General features: G+C 46.4%; 1 protein-coding gene across 1 annotated transcript in view; it reads left to right on the top strand.

Annotated features, from left to right (window-relative positions):
* Nucleotides 1-18,792, top strand: part of Nid1 (nidogen 1) — a 71,680-nt gene that overhangs the window by 34,176 nt on the left and 18,712 nt on the right. The window contains exons 6-12 of the mRNA XM_021180582.3: nt 2,206-2,457; nt 4,188-4,388; nt 8,040-8,285; nt 9,664-9,807; nt 12,654-12,779; nt 15,245-15,394; nt 16,284-16,406. Of these exons, the coding sequence (XP_021036241.1) occupies nt 2,206-2,457; nt 4,188-4,388; nt 8,040-8,285; nt 9,664-9,807; nt 12,654-12,779; nt 15,245-15,394; nt 16,284-16,406 (1,242 nt within the window). The remainder of the gene's footprint in view (nt 1-2,205; nt 2,458-4,187; nt 4,389-8,039; nt 8,286-9,663; nt 9,808-12,653; nt 12,780-15,244; nt 15,395-16,283; nt 16,407-18,792) is intronic.

Below are 18,792 nucleotides of genomic sequence, written 5' to 3'. Positions count from 1 at the left end.
ATTAAAGTGACAGAACCTTGTATTTGGCCATTGTCTCTTCAGATGCCACCAAGTTGCATCATTTGACACAAGCTACCTTCACGTGGGGGCTTCAGTTGCTCTGTAAAATCTGACTGACTAAGACCTAGCTGGAGAAGTGGCTCTGTTTCCAGATTCCTTACCCTTGCTATCCTGAGATCAGTTATTTTAATTTGCTGCACACACACACACACACACACACACACACACACACCATTGTTTCCTTCTGGGTCATAATTAAGGAGGGTAAGATTTGTTTTATTTTCATCCCTCCTCATCAAGGAACCAACAGGCAGTTTAGATGTCATATTAATTTAGGAGCATGTTTTTAATGTTAAACTGGTTTTTATTTCCTTCCAAATTTTGTCACCCCAGGGGTGGGGTGCTTTTAAGTATTTGTGCTAGGCTTGGCCTTTATACTCCTTGCCCTAGGAAAAGCTTCCAAATTCCACATGGAAGTGTATTCCCTCCCTCCCTCCTTCCTTCCCTCCCTCTCTCCCTCCCTCCCCTCCTTCTCCCTCCCTCCCTCCCTCCTCTGTTCATCCCTGGGTGCTGGGTATTGAGTCCAGCACCCTGTGCTTCCCAGGCAAGCACTCTACCACCTGGCCATTTCCCCGACCCCAGAGCATCTTCTTAAAGGTCCACTTTATTAGCTCTCCTTTCTCCCATATCAGAGCTAAATATGCTAAGCAAACTGGCATTGAGCTCAGGTGTGATAAACTGCTCAGCTACACATCTTGACATTTTGTACACACCCTGTAATTAATTGCTTTGGGATTGAAATATTTGTTGGATTTTTGCTACTTAATTTATTTTTTATGTAGGCATGCATTTTTATACGAGTACCTCATGCCTATAATCCTAACACTCGGGAGACTGGGGCAGGGGGATTGCTGTACGTTTGAATTCCAGGCCAGCTAGGGCTACTGAATGAGAGAGACCCTGACTCCAATAGCCAGGGGGAGAAAGGCCAGCTTAGAGTCCGGTGGAAGGGCCTTATTTGCCTTTCTTAACTTGGCTTCCTTTGTTGTTTCTGTAATGTTCTTGGAATGCACCCCCCACCCCACCCCCATTAACCTGCAAGGGGTCATAGGATCCCCAGTGTAATGACACAGTGTAAGTACAGAGTCACTTCATGCCAGATATGTCCTGATTGGTCAGTGATCTCATTTAGCAGCCTTCCTCAGAGGATAGATAACATCCAGGAACATGTCCATGTGTCTGGGAGGAGGGGGTAGAGGCCATACTTCTGATCAGTCACAACCTAGAAAAATAAATAAGATATATCATGTGAGGCTGATGGGGTAGAGTTCGGTGACAAAGCCGTCATTCAATCTCCTGTGCCAGAAGAGAAAGGAAAACCTGCAAAGAATGTAATTCTGTGTCAGACTTCAGCAGTGCAAGGTGACCTTCATTTGACCTTTCACTTACTTCTTCCTTCAGTTTTTTTTTCTTATTTTGTAGTATAATTCTCATGCCTATGTGTGTGTTTGTGTGTGTCTGTGTATGTGTGCCTGTGTGTGTGTGTCTGTGTGTGCATGTGTATGTGTGCCTGTGTGTGTGTGTGTATGCCTGTGTGTGTGTGTGGCTGTGTGTGGCTGTGTGTTCGTGGCTGTGTGTATGCCTCTGTGTGTGTGTGTGTGTGTGTAGTGTTTGTATGTGCACACATATGGACACCAGTGGTTCTCATCAGGTGTTTTCCTCTCTTGCTCTCCACTTACTCTTTTGACATGGGGTCTCTCACTGAACCTCAAGCTTACCAGCTGGTGAAGCTGATCAGCCAGCCTCAAGGGTCCTCTCGTCTTTCCTCGGACTTACAAGGGTACATTGCCACACCAGGTTTTTTATATGCTAGGGTCCTTATGCTTATGTAGTGCTGGGACTCTTAATGTCTGTGATGCACATTTATGGGGGTGGTTTTTATTCTGTCATCAGTCATGTGGGAGAGAGGAGAGGTGTTAGGATCCCGAGACCCCTGGTGCACAGTGGTGGGTACCTAGCATTCTGCCCATTAGTAACCACATGCAACAGAGGCAGGGGCATTGGAATATCCAGGCTTATGGCACACAATCACAAGTATTTTCATTTCCCACGGCAATGCCACCTCTTCGCTTTCCTAATGAACATTCCTCTCTTTGGAAGGTAGGGGAAAACTATCTTAACCTTGTTCCGTTGTTTCTGGCCCAGGCTCTCCACAACGGGTCAATGGCAAGGTGAAGGGAAGGATCTTCGTGGGGAGCAGCCAGGTCCCCGTGGTGTTTGAGAACACTGACCTGCACTCCTATGTGGTGATGAACCATGGGCGCTCTTACACAGCCATCAGCACCATCCCTGAAACCGTCGGCTACTCTCTGCTCCCCCTGGCACCCATTGGAGGCATCATCGGATGGATGTTTGCAGTGGAGCAGGATGGGTTCAAGAATGGGTTCAGCATCACTGGTAATTGACATTCCCAATTAGAATAAATGGGCTACATAGTCATGGGGGAGATCTGAGAATGAATGGGTTTGGAACTCTGTCTGCAGACACCTGGAAGCATTTCATTTGTGGACAGGGGCCCTCTAGTTCTTCCTCAGAAATAAGGACCAGGAAAAATTCATGTATAGCATATTCATTAAAGGAGACCATATGAAATTATGTTTTGGTGGAGGAATGGTTTCTTGATGGGGATTTAGAAGTCCCCATATTTGGTGCCGAGGAGGAAACATAGTTGCTGAAGTGCTTGTCTTGCAAGCATAAGGACCTGTATCCATTTCCTGGAACCCACGTACAGAGCCAGGTATGATGGCATGTACTGATGATACCAGCCTTAGGAAAGCAGAGACAGGAAAAATCTCCAAGGCTGACCTCTGGCTGCCACACATACCCATACACATAGGTATAGCCCCACACCCACCACCATGCACACATCCCTTCACCCCTATGTCCAAAATGCAGTCATGCACACAAACCTGAACATGTGGATACCCCCTCACACATACAAACTTGCAGAGACCTGCACACAAACATAGAAAGGTCTCCAAGGTTGAACAAGAGTTACCAACTCCTGCATCTCATCCATCTGAAAGGGGCCTAACCTCTTCACATCTCCAGGGAGAAGAGCCTGTCACTTCTAGCTGGTAAATCTAACTTGACCAACACCATCCTCTTGAGTACCAGGAACCTTTGGAGGCTCTCCGAGGCCATGCCCTCTAAGGGAAGGCTGAGTCTTTTGTGGATGTGTGGGCAGATCACTGAGGGGAACTCTACTTGAGGTTACAGTGTCTTCTTCCTTGTTCTTCCAAGGTCAACTCTAAGTAGATGCTGGGTGGAGCCCAGGGTGGAGGAGTCTTTGCCTTAGGGTTTCTATTGCTATGGTGAAATACCATGACCAAAAGCAAGCTGAGTGACCAAAGCAGCTTGGGGGAGGAAAGGGTTTATTTGGCTTTTGTGGAAGTCAGGACAGAAACTCAAACAGGGTAGGAACCCAGAGGCAGAAGCTGATATGGAGTCCATTGGAGAGGTCCTGCTCACTGGCTTGCTCTCCATGGGTTGCTCAGCCTACCTTTTTATAGAACTCAGGACCACTTACCCAGGGGTGGCACCATCCACCATGGGCTGTCTCCTCCCACATTAATTATTAGTTAAGAAAATGCCATACAGGCTTGCCTATAGCCCGATTTTATGGAGGCATTTTCTCAACTAAGGCTCCTTCCTCTCCAGTGACTCCAGCTTTTGTCAAGCTGGATAAAACTCGTCAGCATAGAGTCCACCGTCATTCCCAGGACCTGCACCCATTGTCCTGGGCTGGGCACACTAGCCCTGCCTCCTCCTCCTCCTCACTAGAGTTGCCTTCTCCCTCTGCTCTTCCTTCCCGCAAGCACTCCCATCATGTCACAAGTATCCACGTGTCCCTTCCCGCATCCCTTTAGCTCTTTTCTTCCCTCCTCCTGCTCTCCTTTCTACTTCCATGTGTTCTATAAATACGTATTTAAATACATAATAATGAACATGTGAATTTAAATCTAGATTCTGGAGAGATACCACACAATATTTGTAGTTCTAAGTCTAGCTCAGTTAACAAGCCAGGGCACATGAGTTATTCGCTTGCCCCTCCCTTCATGAACCTAGGGCCAGCAGGAGGGTGTATTTGCCCGATGGGAGGGTGACAGGCCTGTTTTACTTTCCAGGGGGCGAGTTTACCCGGCAAGCTGAGGTGACCTTCTTGGGGCATCCAGGCAAGCTGGTCCTGAAGCAGCAGTTCAGCGGTATTGATGAACATGGACACCTGACCATCAGTACGGAGCTGGAGGGCCGAGTGCCACAGATCCCCTATGGAGCCTCGGTGCACATTGAGCCCTACACGGAGCTGTACCACTACTCCAGCTCAGGTAAGTCCCAGACCTGGAGTCCCAGGGCAGGCAGGCTGCCAGTCTGCATGTGTCCACCCACTGTGATGACCTTGAGTTCCTGGGGCAGTCTCCTGGGATCTGTAAAGGGAAACACATTCTTTATTTTAATCCCTTTCTCCCTAAGCACTGCAGAAGACACGCTTGAAGAGAATTGAATATAAAAAAGAAAACAAGGTGTATTGGGACACATCAGCCATTCCAGCCCTTGGGAGGCTGACCTAGAGGGATTGCTGCAGCTCTAGGCCAGCCTGAGCTACATAGCAAAAACCAAAACACCCAGAAACTGGCGTAGGAACTATCTCAGTTGGCGAGGGCTTGCTTACATACATTGAATGTTTGAAGCCCTGAATTCCGTCCCTGGCACTACATAAGCAGGTCGGGTGTCATGTGCCCGTAGTTCCAGCACTTGGAAAGAGGAGCCAGGAAGATTAGAAATTCAAGATCATCCTCAGGTACACAGTGAGTTTAAGGCTAGCCTGGGCTACATGAGACCGTGTCTAAAAAACGGAAACAAAATGACATAAAAGAACTCCACAAAATAAGCCTGAATACAAAGATTTAAATATATTTTTGCAATTTTCCCCCTAGACTCAGCCATCTATATTAATGTTATATGTCACCACTATTATATAATTCAAGATTTTATTATAATGTATTTATTTGTAGTCTTTACACTTATTCTCCTTCTGGCGTCTGTTTGGAGCTGAAAAGAGTACAAGAGCTTCTATCTGCTACTTACTCAGCTTGGCTAGTTCCTAGCACTCGCTACCTGAATTATAGCACACAGACACACAGACACACAGACACACAGACACAGACACACACACACACACACACACACACACACACACACACACACACACACTCATGCACATACACACTTCTTTCTCCCTAACTGTCCTCATAGGTCATTGCTTAAGTGCTTCAAACACCTCTGTCCTAAGAAAAAGAACATTTTTCTTACACAGTCCCATCAAAATTATTTAGAAAGTCAGGATTATCTTTAAAACTCTGTAGCCCAAACTTGTCTCCAACTGAAAGTCAACCTCCTGCCTCTGTCTCCCACATGCTGGGATTAGGTTTGAGCCAGCACATCTGGCTTCTGGTATTTAGCTTAGGAACCTCAGTATGTAATCTTTGGCCTGTCATTTCCGCTTAAGTCAATTGTACTTCATTATCACATCCAATCATGAATGTTTACTGGTTTCGTTAAGTGGCTTTGAAGGACTCTGTCCCTGTCCTCTCGGTGGTCTTCCTATTCTCAGAAGTATAAATTACACTAGCTCCCCACTCCCACCCCCACTGAGTTGAAGTGACCTTTTGCATGGTGAATGTTGGCCACATTTCCATCTGTTGTTTGTTTGTTTATGCTGCTAGGGCCTGAACTCTACATCCCAAGATCTTAGTCAAATTTCTGTCTCTTGCAATATTGGGGATGGAGCCCTGGGCCTTGTGCATACATACTAGACAAATGCCCCACCACCGAGCTACACCCTCAGCCCCTCTTTTTTTTTTTTTTTTTTTTAAATAAAGTTTTAGTTTTTTATTTTTAAATTAGTATTGGATGAAAAGGAGAAGAAGGATAGGAAGGGACATGACTGCCCCTAGGTGTGGTGGAAGAGAAGTTTATTTTATAGAGACGTGGGAAAGCACAGTCGGAGGCAGAGATGTCTGACAGAAACCAGAGTGGATTCAGTGCCATGTGAGGAGAGGGAGGGGGGAGGGGAGATGGGGGAGAGGAAAACCAGGCGGAGCAACCAAGAGGCCCAAAGCTACGAAGAGAGGGGGTAACTAAATGGTTGGATTATACAGGGAAGAGCAGCTGGGGAAGGACAGCCCAGCCCCTGGGCTGAAGAGTTCAGAAAAGGGGGTGGGGTATGCTAGCTTGGAGAACCCAGTAACAGGAAGGTAGAAACTAAGGGATGTAGGGAGAACCTGGCTAGTGTCTGCTTTGATATGCTAAATAGGTACCTGAGCCATTTGTCCCGGATTGAATTTTTTTTAACTTTTTTTTTCTTTATAATTAGGTATTTTCTTCATTTACATGTCCAGTGCTATCCCAAAAGTCCCCCATACCCTCTCCCCCCAACTCCCCTACCCACCCACTCCCACTTCTTGGCCCTGGCATTCTCCTGTACTGAGGCATTTAAAGTTTGCACGACCAATGGGCCTCTCTTTCCACTGAAGGCCAACTAGGCCATCTTCTGATACATATGCAGCTAGAGACACGAGCTCCAGGGGGAGGGGGGTGTTACTGCTTAGCTCATATTGTTGTTCCACCTATAGGGTTGCAGATTCCTTTAGCTCCTTGGGTACTTTCTCTAGTTCCTCCATTGGGGCCCTGTGATCCATCCAATAGCTGACTGTGAGCATCCACTTCTGTGTTTGCTAGGCCCCGGCCTAATCTCCCAAGAGACAGCTATATCTGGGTCCTTTCAGCAAACGCTTGCTAGTGTTTGCAATGGTGTCATCGTTTGAAACTTAACAAGTGTGTCACTAAGTTGCCTAGACTGAACTTGAACTCATCCTTGTAGCTCCATCAGGCCTGCACTTGCATTCCTCCTGCCTCAGCTTCCCAAGTAGCTGGGATGCAGGCCTGCATTATCAAGCCTGACTTTCTGACCCTTTTCTGGGGCTCAATCCCTAGAAACAGATGCTGAGACAAACAGAATGAGCTTTTAATAATGCCAGCCACTGTTAAAGTATCCTCCAGGCACGTGGTACCCATGGCCAGGGCTCTGCAACTCCCTTCTAAGGGCTGGAAGCCTGTGAAAGGAGGGAGAGACAGGGCTGAGGTCCCCAGACGGCCTGCAGCCAGATGGCCTGCTGGCAGTCAGCACATGGAGCTGGATGGGAGACAGCGGACACTGGCCTTTTATTTATCCTCTGTCTTTCATGGCTCTCATATGGAGCAGGCTGCAGCAGAACTCAGAGATAGAAAGGGCCTTTATACTTAACAGAGAGGGGTGGGGAGTGGAGGGCTTTGTTGCCTGGGCTAATACTGGTCCTTTTCTGGGCAGAGAAACTTTCTCCCCTCTCCTTGGCTAAGATTTGCTCTTGATAATATTTCTAAAATTGGCTGCTACAGAACGTTCCATATCGTATCTTTTAATATCACACAGAGTTATGTAATCTAAGGTGGTTGGGAGCAACCACTATTTATTGATTATTGAGTGAGAAATTCTATGGAAGCCAATCCAAATGCCGCTGATTGTATAGATTCCATGTAATGTACAAATGTGCCCTCATCAGATTCTCACCACAGTTCCTTCCGCAAGAGGAACAGAGGCAAAAGCAGCTAGTACCAGGTTGGTGGTTCCAAGCTCGCCTGGCGCATGGTTGGGAGGAAGGAGGCCAGCGTGCCTCCTTCTGAGCCGCTGCTCTTTCTGTTGGACCTCACTTGTCTCTAGATGATGGGAATCAGCAAGTACTAACGAACGCCATCCCCGATGCTGTTATAGAGGAGGAGAAAGCAGTCCAGGCACAAACAAATGGTTCTGTTTAAGTTGCTCCAGCAGGCCTGTCATCTGATTTCATTGTAGGCAGGAACCTCTCACTACAAATGTCCTCAAGGCCTTTGATGAAGTTCCTTACATCTGTCTGTCTGTCTGTCTGTCTCCCACACCTCAGTGATCACTTCCTCTTCCACCCGGGAGTACACGGTGATGGAGCCTGATCAGGACGGTTCTGCACCCTCACACACCCATATTTACCAGTGGCGTCAGACCATCACCTTCCAGGAGTGTGCCCACGATGACGCCAGGCCAGCCCTGCCCAGCACCCAGCAGCTCTCTGTGGACAGCGTGTTTGTCCTGTACAACAAGGAGGAGAGGATCTTGCGCTATGCCCTCAGCAACTCCATCGGGCCTGTGAGGGGTAAGGAGGAGGGAGCTCATGCAGGCTGGACATGGCTGTGCGTTTGCGCATGCCTCTGCGCTCTCTGCACTCATACCTGTCAATCTCTGCCTCTTGGATTTGGGGTTTTAGTCTCTTACTTTCTGTCTATAGAAGAAAAGGATGGTCAGACGTCCCGTGAAAGAAAAAAATGCATGGTCATCAGTGGCTCTTGGCAAACAGACCTGCTTTTGTTCATTCAACCAAAGGCCTATTCATGGGGGTGTCTGGGCTATTTATTCATGAGCTATCACGGCAGAATGCTATCCTGATGAGTTCCCTCACAGAGCCAACCAGCCAAAGGCTACTGCTGGCTCTAGTGAACATTTTTTTTTAATTCTATTTAAAATTTAAAACTAAAAACATTATTTTTTTAAAGGACCGCATTGATAATTGTTCATAGTGTGAGATATGAGCTAACTAACTTCACCAGGAGTGTCTAGTGAGCAGTGATCTCATGAGAGAAACGGGCATGTCCATCCCGAAACGTGTCATTTCTCGGTGTGGAGAACATTTAAAATCTTCTCTGATAGCTGTTTTGATGTGTAATTAATTGTTTTCATCTTTAGTAACCCCACCGTGCCACAAAACATTAGACCTGACCATCCAGCAGCACCCTTGGCCTGTTAACCATCCTTTGGCCTTCTCCCTACCCCTCCACCCTTCCCTACCTCAGGTAGCCATTATTCATGCTCCTTCTGTGAAATCAACATTTTTAGCACTCACATGTAAGACTGGGCAACATCTGTCTTTCTGTGTCTAACTCATGCAACACGATGATTTTCAGGCTCTTCCATGTAGTCAGAATCAAAGGTTGTCATTTCTTTCATGGGCTAAATCGTATTCTACAGTGTATAGACATATTAGTTGCCTTTCTGTTTCTGTGATAAAACACCAGGATCAACTTATGAAAGAGAGAGATAATTTTACCTTAGGGTTCTAGAGAGAAGCCATCTGTAATTGTGGGGGAGGGGTGGCAGCAAGCAGCTGGAACAGGAAGCGGAGAGGATGTCTTTAGCTACCAACATGAAGCAGAAAGGGTGACCTGGAAGTTGGGCCAGGATGTAAAGTCAAGGTTTTTCACTGGTAACTTACTTCCTCCAGCAAGCCACCTCCCAAAGACTCCACAACCTCCTTAAACCACGCTACCAACTGGTGACCAATTATTCAAATACATGGGCCTACGGGGAACATTTCCCTTTTAATATATATATGTTAGAAGGGTATAGCTTGGTGGTCCCATTGTAGTACAACACAAAGGGCCCTGGTCCCCATTACTCTGTTCTTTTGCAGTAGTGGCTTACTCCCTGTGGCAGCAGGGTTTCTGGAAGGTTCTTGAACACTGTGTCTCCCTTCACAGATGGCTCCCCTGATGCCCTTCAGAATCCATGCTACATCGGCACTCATGGGTGTGACAGCAATGCCGCCTGTCGCCCTGGCCCTGGAACACAGTTCACCTGCGAATGCTCCATCGGCTTCCGAGGAGACGGGCAGACTTGCTATGGTACTGCTTTGGGGTCTGCTGTGTGAGGTGCTGGGATATCAGGCTAGGAGGAAGCCTCCAGGTTCTGTAAACCAGAAAGCTGGGTGTATGTAACAAGAATGAATGTGCTGAGTGTGTGACATGGAAACATACCATGACAGGCATTCCTGAATTGTTTATGCTTTATGTAAACCCACTTGCTATCTCCTCGGTAATGTCAGGGGGTTCTGCCCCTTTCATCATCAGCCCTAATCTATTTCTCAGCAATAGAGCAAAGTTTCTGGTTTGGTTTTATTTTTACTTAAAGATAGGGTCTCCTTGAGGACCCCAGGTTGGCCTCAAACTGAAGGCCTCCCAGCCTCTGCCTCCCAGGTGGTGGGATTAGAGGTGTACATAGCCTGGCTGTTTTCATCTGTTTCTAAGTGTGCAATTCAGTGCTATTCAACACACTCACACTGTTGTGAAGTTGTGACAGTCACCCTTTGCTTGGATCCCTCTTATCTTGTACAGCCAACTGTGTTCATTAGATCACAGTGCCCAATACACTGTGGTGCATCCCAGGGAGTGCTCCTGTTAAGAGACACAGAGATGCTCCCCGCGCCCCGTGACTTTGTACACTCTGCCACCGTCCCTAGAAATCCTTGGCCAGCTTTATCAATGCATGTGCTTGCTTTTGTCTGTGGTCAGTCATTGCCCTAGAATATTAGCCTCGTGGAATGTGGCGATGTGCTGAGTCAGGCTCCCTGCAGTTCTGGGTTCCCAGAATGAGCCTCAGTGTTAATGCATCTGGACGTGAGGCTCTTGACAGGAAATCACCTTAGGCATCTGGATTTGCTGTTGTTTTAACCCAGGGAGATTCCTGAGAGAGGAACTAGGGTGAACCTCTGTGATTCAAGTCTGGGGGGGTGGAGGATAGATGACCCATGACATGCAAAGCAAGGCTGGTTTTAGCTAACTGTCTCTCAGTGAGCTTCCCATATAATTGGGAAGAGACTTTTTTGGGGTGGGGGTGGATCTCAGAGCTTTTTTATCAGAGCTGGGGTTCATATCACAATGTCACCCACATATCCTTCAAATTGTAATCCAGAGTAGCAGCATCAGCTTATATTTCAGGGAATATTTGAGTTTCTAGAAAGCATTCCACATGTCAATAATCTCCACAAAGGGTAGGCATTTATAAAACAAATAACTGTAGAAAAGGTACCAAGACTAAGTCACTGTGGGGAAAAAAAAAAAATCAAAGGATTAACCTAGAACTGGTGAGATGGCTGCTGTCTGAGTCTCACAGCCCAAGTTCACATCCCAGCACCCATGTCCAAAGCTGGATGTGGGAGCATACACCTGTACTCCCAGCACTCCTACAGCAAGATGGGAGGCAGAGAGAACCACTGGGTAGCTCAAGGGCAAGCTAAGCCAGAGTACACGGCACAGGCACAGCAAAAACAACAGAGAGACCCTGTCTCAGCTGACTCCATAAAGTTGTCCTCTGACTTCCACATGCATGCAGCGGCCTGTGCGCACGCGCACATGCACGCGCACTCGCGCACACATTACATACCACACAACAATGACAACAACAACAATTTAAAAGTAATTCCAAACAGTGTGTGGAACAAATCTGTGATCCCAGCACCAAGGATTGTGAGTTTGAGGGCAGCCTGGGGTACATGAAGATACCTGGTTTAAAAAAAACATTTTTTAATAATAAAAATAAATAATTCATGGTTTTCCTAGTTAGATAAAAGGGGTTCCCCTCTTTTCAGAAAGGATGTTGACCAGGTGTTGAAAAGTCCTTTCCAAACAGATGTTATGGGGTACTATGAACAGACAGTTGCCATAGTTACCAGGCTACAATGTCCATCAACAAAGGGTTAAGGTCATGGACTCAGTTAACAGAAAGGATTTAAATCACACATGAGGAACAATTTACAAACTGTAAAGACCATGAGATCTTAGTGGGGACACTGGGAGGGTCTTGTCCCTAGAGAAACAGTGTTGTCCAGCCTGGCTTATCCTTACAGACCTGATAGTGTGGGAGCAGTCCTCCTGGACCCCACTATGCCAAGGTCCTGCTGACCTGCTGTGGCCTCTGCTACTCTTGCATAACATGTCTTCCATCTCTGTAAATGTTCCCAGCAAGAAAGGGGCTTGGACAAGTTCCCTTCATGACTTGGCCCTGGTTTTCAGATGGAAAGCTGATGTTCTGTTCTGCTGCTCTGTTTGGTCTGGGTCTTCAGACCGCAGCCCAGCACAGGGGTCCAGCCACCTGCTGTGAGAGCTCTGGGAGCAATACAGAGCACAGGTGATAGGTGTGACAGATTGTGCTCTATGCGTGGGAGCGTGGGCTGACAGAGGGGGGCAGAGCCCCCATCCTCAACCCTGGCTCCAGCCCATGCTGTTCTCTACCCCTCCAAAATCCACTGTCCAAGATTCTAAATCTTGAACTGTACACACACACACACACACTAAATAAGTAACTAAAAAATTCTCAATTGGCCATAAGTTGTCCAGCTTTCCTTTATAATCGTAACTGCAGAAAAGGTAGTTTATTTTAAAGATTTGCTTACTTTTACTGGGAACCAAACCTGGATCGTTGCAAGAGCAGACTTCTGCTTCTTCCAATGTGTTCTTGCCATTCCTTGGTAACTCATTCAGTAGGAAACACCCACACATCACTTAGAAAAAACAAACTGAGGGTTGGAGCCTAAGTTATGTAAAGGGCAAAAACCAATATCTATTCTATATTACTTTAGGTATGTAGAAAAGTGTCTTCAAATGGATCTCTTCTCTGAGGAAAATGCTTTCTATTTGTCTATGTTCTATGAGGTTTAAAAAAATTCTGCCTTTTTATCAACAACTTACTGCAGATATTGATGAATGTTCAGAGCAGCCTTCCCGCTGTGGGAACCATGCGGTCTGCAACAACCACCCAGGAACCTTCCGCTGCGAGTGCGTAGAGGGCTACCACTTCTCAGACAGGGGAACATGTGTGGGTAAGTGCTGTAAGAAAATCTCCCGGGGAAGCTAGCTCTATGAGAAAGGCCCCTTTACGTTACAGGTTTTGATCCTGGTGGGGAAGCAGATACCAGTTCCTGCAGTCAGAGAGGGGCTGGTTACAAGGGGGATGAGAAGACCTCCTTAGACAGTCGTGGCTGCCAGGATCGAAGAGTGTCCTTATAAAATATACACTACCACATGCTGGCGATACATCATCCCACCTGCTGTCAGCTTTCTGTGGCGCTTGCTTCTTATACATTTGCTCGGCCCATTTTCAGCGTACATTTAATGGCAATTGAAGCTGTTAGGCTTCATTCTCTGTGTCATTAGCAGCCATGGAATTCATGGCTGTCTTTAAGCACCTTTATGTTCTTAGCTGTCTTAGATTGAATTCTACCTGAGTTACATCAGAAAGGAAATCCCACTTGGCAGCATTCTGTTTATAGTCTTTTTTTAAAAGAATATTTATTTATTATTATACATAAGTACACTATAGCTGTCTTCAGACACACCAGAAGAGGGCATCAGATCTCATTATAGGTAGTTGTGAGCCACCATGTGGTTTCTGGGATTTGAACTCAGGACCTCTGGAAGAGCAGTCAGTGCTCTTACCCGCTGAGCCATCTCACCAGCCCCCTGTTTATAGTCTTAATTTAATAAACCACAAGCCAAAGCATAGCTTTTAAGACATCCTAGGGTACATTGATTTTATTAATTCATTAGGCCAATTATGTTCTTGATTGATGTTGATAAGGAAGATACTGGGCCAGCCAAGAAGAACAAAGTTTTTGAAATGCCCCCCCCCCCTTAACATTGGCGTATTATTTCCATGACTTTTTTTTTTTTTATGATTTTTGTTTTGTTTTGTTTTGTTTTTCGAGAGAGGGTTTCTCTGTATAGCCCTGGCTGTCCTGGAACTCACTTTGTAGACCAGGCTGGCCTTGAACTCAGAAATCTGCCTGCCTCTGCTTCCCAAGTGCTGGGATTAAAGGCATGTGCCACCAACGACTGGCTTATTTTTTTTTTTTTTTTTTGGAAACAGGGTCTCATGATATGATCATAGGTCAGCCTCAAACTCACTGTGTAGTCAAGAGTGACCTTGAAGTTATCTCCCCACCTCTACCCTCTAGGACACTGGAATGACGGGCATGTATCACCATGCCCAGTTTATTCAGTCTGGGGATGGAACCTATAGCCTCATTCACTCTCAGCAAGCACTCTCTCCACCCTTTATGCCCAGTCCAAGTTCCAAGAACTGAAGCTCAAAGATTCTTGGAGATTCCCAGATCTACAGGCTAACATGATGAACAGGGCATGCATGTCTGCACGAATCAAAACAGAAACCAACTGTGCCAGTCATTGTCCTGTCCCTGTGTGCTCCCTGACTGTTTACTGTGTAGTACACATGTGTTCTCTTTGCTCTGTCACAGAGCTTGGATGAGGAGCTAAGGTCTGGATAAGGTGGTGTCTGTAGGGCGGGAGGGAACAGGCAGTTCTCATGATTTGAGTGGGAACCAAACATCTGTGCACCCAGGAGGCCAGCCCTGCATTGCACAGAGCTGAGATTTTAGCTTGCTGTGTTGAAACTATTTTTTTTTTTTCTGTCTTAGCAGAGAACATCAGTTTTCTTGGCCTGACTTTTCCCTGTGAGGTTTGCTCTGAGGGAGGTTCTAAAGTTTGCTTTTAAGGCAACACCACTCACTCATTGGCTCAATATGGGTGGTGGACTGTGAGAGTTAGACCTCACTGAGATCTAACCTGTGATCTATATGAAGGAGGCAGGTTGGCCTGAGCCTGCCCATTTCCTAAGGCCACACTCACTGGAGAGCAGGGGTGGGGTGGGGGTGAGCCACTGGGGCTGTGTCAATGTCTTCTCCCAGACATCAGTTCTCAGCAAGAAACACAGCCTCCCATGCCTTAGCACTCCATCTTCAAAACAAGGCTATTGGACACGATCATTTTTTAAAGCATGTGGAGCCCTTGGAGGTGCCTCAAGGAGCTGCCTAGGAGGGCACAGAGGAGTCACAAGCCAATCCTTGTTCTTGTCCCTGTCCAGCCTTCCATTTGTCTATAGATCAAATTCTGCATAATCTGTTTGAATAAAGGATTCCACTGCTCAAGAACAAACCAGGCCTGCAACCCTCTGTCATTTCAGCTACTTGGGAGGCTGAGGTGGGGTTGGTGATCACAGTTCAAGGTTTCCTTGGCCTACAGAGTAAATTCAGCCTGGGCTAGAGATGTAGCTCATTGGTAGAACACTTCAAGAGCATGAAACCCCAGGTTCAATGGTAGGGGAGGTGACTACATGGAATGGTATGGTCTGGACTCAGGCAGAATCCAGACATTGTCCCCTTCTCAAAGCACCACTGAGCCAAATCACTGGTGCATGGAGAGCTTGGAAGGAAACTGCCTGCTCTGAGACTTTCTTCTAAAGGCACGCATTCATTTCTTGGTTCTTAAGCTGCCGAGGACCAACGTCCCATCAACTACTGTGAAACTGGTCTCCACAACTGTGATATCCCCCAGCGAGCCCAGTGCATCTATATGGGTGGTTCCTCTTACACCTGCTCCTGTCTGCCTGGCTTCTCTGGGGATGGCAGAGCCTGCCGAGGTATGTGGGAGTTCCAGATTTCCTTGTATACCCTGAAACGGGGGTCTGGGTAGTACTTACTGCATGCTAATTGTCAACACACCCTGTATATAAGGAACATGTGCTCCTTTTGTGCCATTGGACAAGAGGGTGACCGTTTCTATCTTGCCAGCAACTGGAACGATGCATTTTCTTGGATAGTTGTCCTCATGTGGGACCTGCTTAGCTCTCCCTGACTCCAAGGCAGTAGTTAGTTAGCCGCTCTTTCCTGGGAACGGAGGCTGGCTTGTTTTTAAAAACACAAACAGTCCTTGCTTGTGAAGAGCTTAACATCCATCTTTGTATGTAAAGGGTTTGCTCTTACCTGTGTAAGAAGCGAAATTCCCAGTTTGAAGACAGAGCAGAAATGACATCATAGAAGTTTTCCAGGCTTGAGATCAGCCTACAGTTAGCTGCCAGGGGACTTGTAATAGTAATTAACAGCACAACTTAGGGCTCTTGGTTTGCAAAATTATACAACATTTATACTGAACCCATTGCATTTAGTTCAGCAAAGGCTTCAGAGATTCTGTCTCTCTATTGTTGACTGTATGACTTTTCTCTGTAAACACTCAAGAGTTCTAGGCGCTCCTTATTACAATAAAGAAAGAACATCTGACAGTGCAAATGTTCCCTTTTGTAAGTTCGATGTTTCCTGAAAACATTATTGTCACGTGAAACACATTTGTAAATGTACTAGATAGAAGTTGGGATATGAGTGTCTCAAAAATTAACATTTAGTGAGTTTAAAGTCCCTGGTCTCTAGTTAGAAGCAGATTTACATAGATTTGAGTGTGTGGATTAAATTATTGTATCAACCACAAATTCTGGAAGCAATCACATGGTCTCTGGGCCTGTGGCTGTTTTGCAGACGTGGATGAATGCCAGCACAGCCGATGTCACCCCGATGCCTTCTGCTACAACACACCAGGCTCTTTCACATGTCAGTGCAAGCCTGGCTATCAGGGGGATGGCTTCCGATGCATGCCCGGAGGTAAGACGGGGGTGTTAAGAGTTGACGGCCTATTGATGTGCTCATAAGCTTTGATGACCTGGGGAGGAGGGGCTATGAGGAAGTGGTCCATGGAAAGTTCTCAGAGTTCTGTACGATGGAGATCTGCAGGCCTTAGTGCAGAAGCGCACAGTACACAGCTTTTGGGGATACTTCAAAGAACCCAAAGCCATGCTGGACTTTTAGATTGTATTGGTTCCTAGGTACCGGAGTCAGCAGCACAGGATCAAAATGGGCACTGAGCTTTATTTACCAGAGGACTGACTGTAGAGAAACAGAGCCAAGAGAATATATGTGTATATATGTGTACACACACTCATGCGTGTGTGTGCGCGCACACACACACACACACACACACACACTTATAAGAAATTGAATCTTGGGGCTGGAGAGATGGCTTAGCAATTAAGAGTACCAACTGCTCTTCCAGAGGTCCTGAGTTCAATTCCCAGCAACCACATAGTGGCTCACAACCATCTGTAATGGTTAATCTCTTCTGGTGTGTCTGAAGAGAGCAATGGTGTATTCACATACATAAAATAAATAAATCTTTAAAAAAAAAAAAGAAATTGAATCTTACCATTTTGAAGACTGTCAAACCCTAGCATCTGTTTTCAGGAAGCAGGGAACCCAAGAAAGCCAATACCAGTTAGTTCAGGTGTGAAGGCCATAGAACCAAGAAAGCTTATGTTAGAATTCCAGTCCAGAAGCCTTGTGACCCAGAAAAGGCTTATGTTTGGTTTGATCAAAAACATAGGAAACAAATGATTTCTGGTTTGGAGGCTATCAGATAGAAACAATCTTTCTCTTTCTCTGTCTCTGTCTGTCTGTCTGTCTCTCTGTTTGTCTGTCTCTCTATCTCCTCCCCCCTCATAGGTCTTACTATGTAGCCCTAGTTGTCCTGGAGCTCCATATGTAAACTAGACTGGCCTTGAACTCACAGAGATCCTCCTAACTCTGCTTCCAGAATGCTGGGATCAAAGTCGTGTGCTACCATGTCTGGGCAAGAGTTCTCTTTATTCAGAAGAGGAGCAAGTTTTTCTGTGTTCTGTTTATGTCTTTACATGACTGGATGAGGCAGGAAAGAACAATGTACATAGAATGTCAACCTTAATAATGCCACCCAGAAACAGGATGATGTGACCAAATGTCTGGTCTAGCCACATTGACAGAAGATCAACAGAAGCCTGGAGTGTTGGGGAATGGAATGTATGATGGGGAGACGGGATGAAGGGCCCAAGATGGGGGCGGGGAGGTTTAACTAAAGTATGGAATGTTTTACATCACCTGTTACCGACCTGAATATGCAGCCTTGGGAATTGCTGCTTACCTGAGACTTGAGTGGCCCCTCCTTGGCGTGTAGGCATCCCAGAAGCCTCAAGCCAGGTTAGGTTTGAGACTAGGAACTGGTCAGACTCTCAGGAAACACTGTTGAACAAATGCGCATAGTTGGCTGCCAGCTATACAGAACCTACTAGGCATACCCAGTGTCTGTGTTTGTCAGTTTTCAGCTGAAGGAACAAAATACCCAAGGCATCAACTTGAAGAAGGGAAGTTTTGTTTTGGGTCATGGTGTCAGATCATTGTCGAGGTTGTTGCTTTGGGCTGGGATGAAGCAGGACCTCATGGTGGGGAGCACGGAGCAAAGCTGAGGACCTCACTGGCAGCTTAGAAGCAAGAAGAGAGTAGAGGTGTGGTGAGGTGGCTCAGCAGGCAGAGTGCTTGCAGCCCGGAGTCTGGTAACCTGAGCTTGATCCCCTGAAGACATGGTGGGAGGAAAGACTCTCACAAGTTGTTCTTTGGCCTCTACGTGAGCTCTCTCACATGGGCTTGCGTGTGTGCATGAAAACACACATATACACACACACACACACACACACACACACACACACACACACTACTTTAAAAAAAATCACTGCCAAAGGAGAAGAGGGCCACCTTCTGTTTCTGAAATTATACGTTGTGGCTATAGCTCTGCCCACGGATTTGGATGGGAGGGACACATAAAGAAGCAGTCCTGGCCACTTGAGCTGAGTGAGGTGTTCCAGCTGCTGTTAAAACAGCCAGCATTCATCATTTCTGTGGGCTGGTTTCACATCTCCAGTTCAAAGAGAAACAGATGTCTAAGTTTTTGTTTCGATTTTTTAAAAAGTCTGACTCCCTGCCCTGTCTTTAAGGCTCTGTTTACTAAACAGAAACAGATCTAGACTTGTAGTCTGGGATGTGGCGATGGGACACTGATAATGTCAATAAGGGCCATCTGCTAAGATGGCTTATTTATTTAATGTTGTTCTCAGAAGAAAGCCAACATCCAGTTATATACCCCAGGGGGCATGCCCTAGGAATGTACAAGAATGTTTATGTATCA

The sequence above is a fragment of the Mus caroli genome, unplaced genomic scaffold, assembly GCF_978045245.1.
Source record: "Mus caroli unplaced genomic scaffold, Mus_caroli_1 scaffold_15, whole genome shotgun sequence".
NCBI classification, from domain to species: Eukaryota; Metazoa; Chordata; class Mammalia; order Rodentia; family Muridae; genus Mus; species Mus caroli.
The sequence above is the reverse complement of the archived record's forward strand: the minus strand, read 5'-3'. Positions and strand labels throughout refer to the sequence as shown.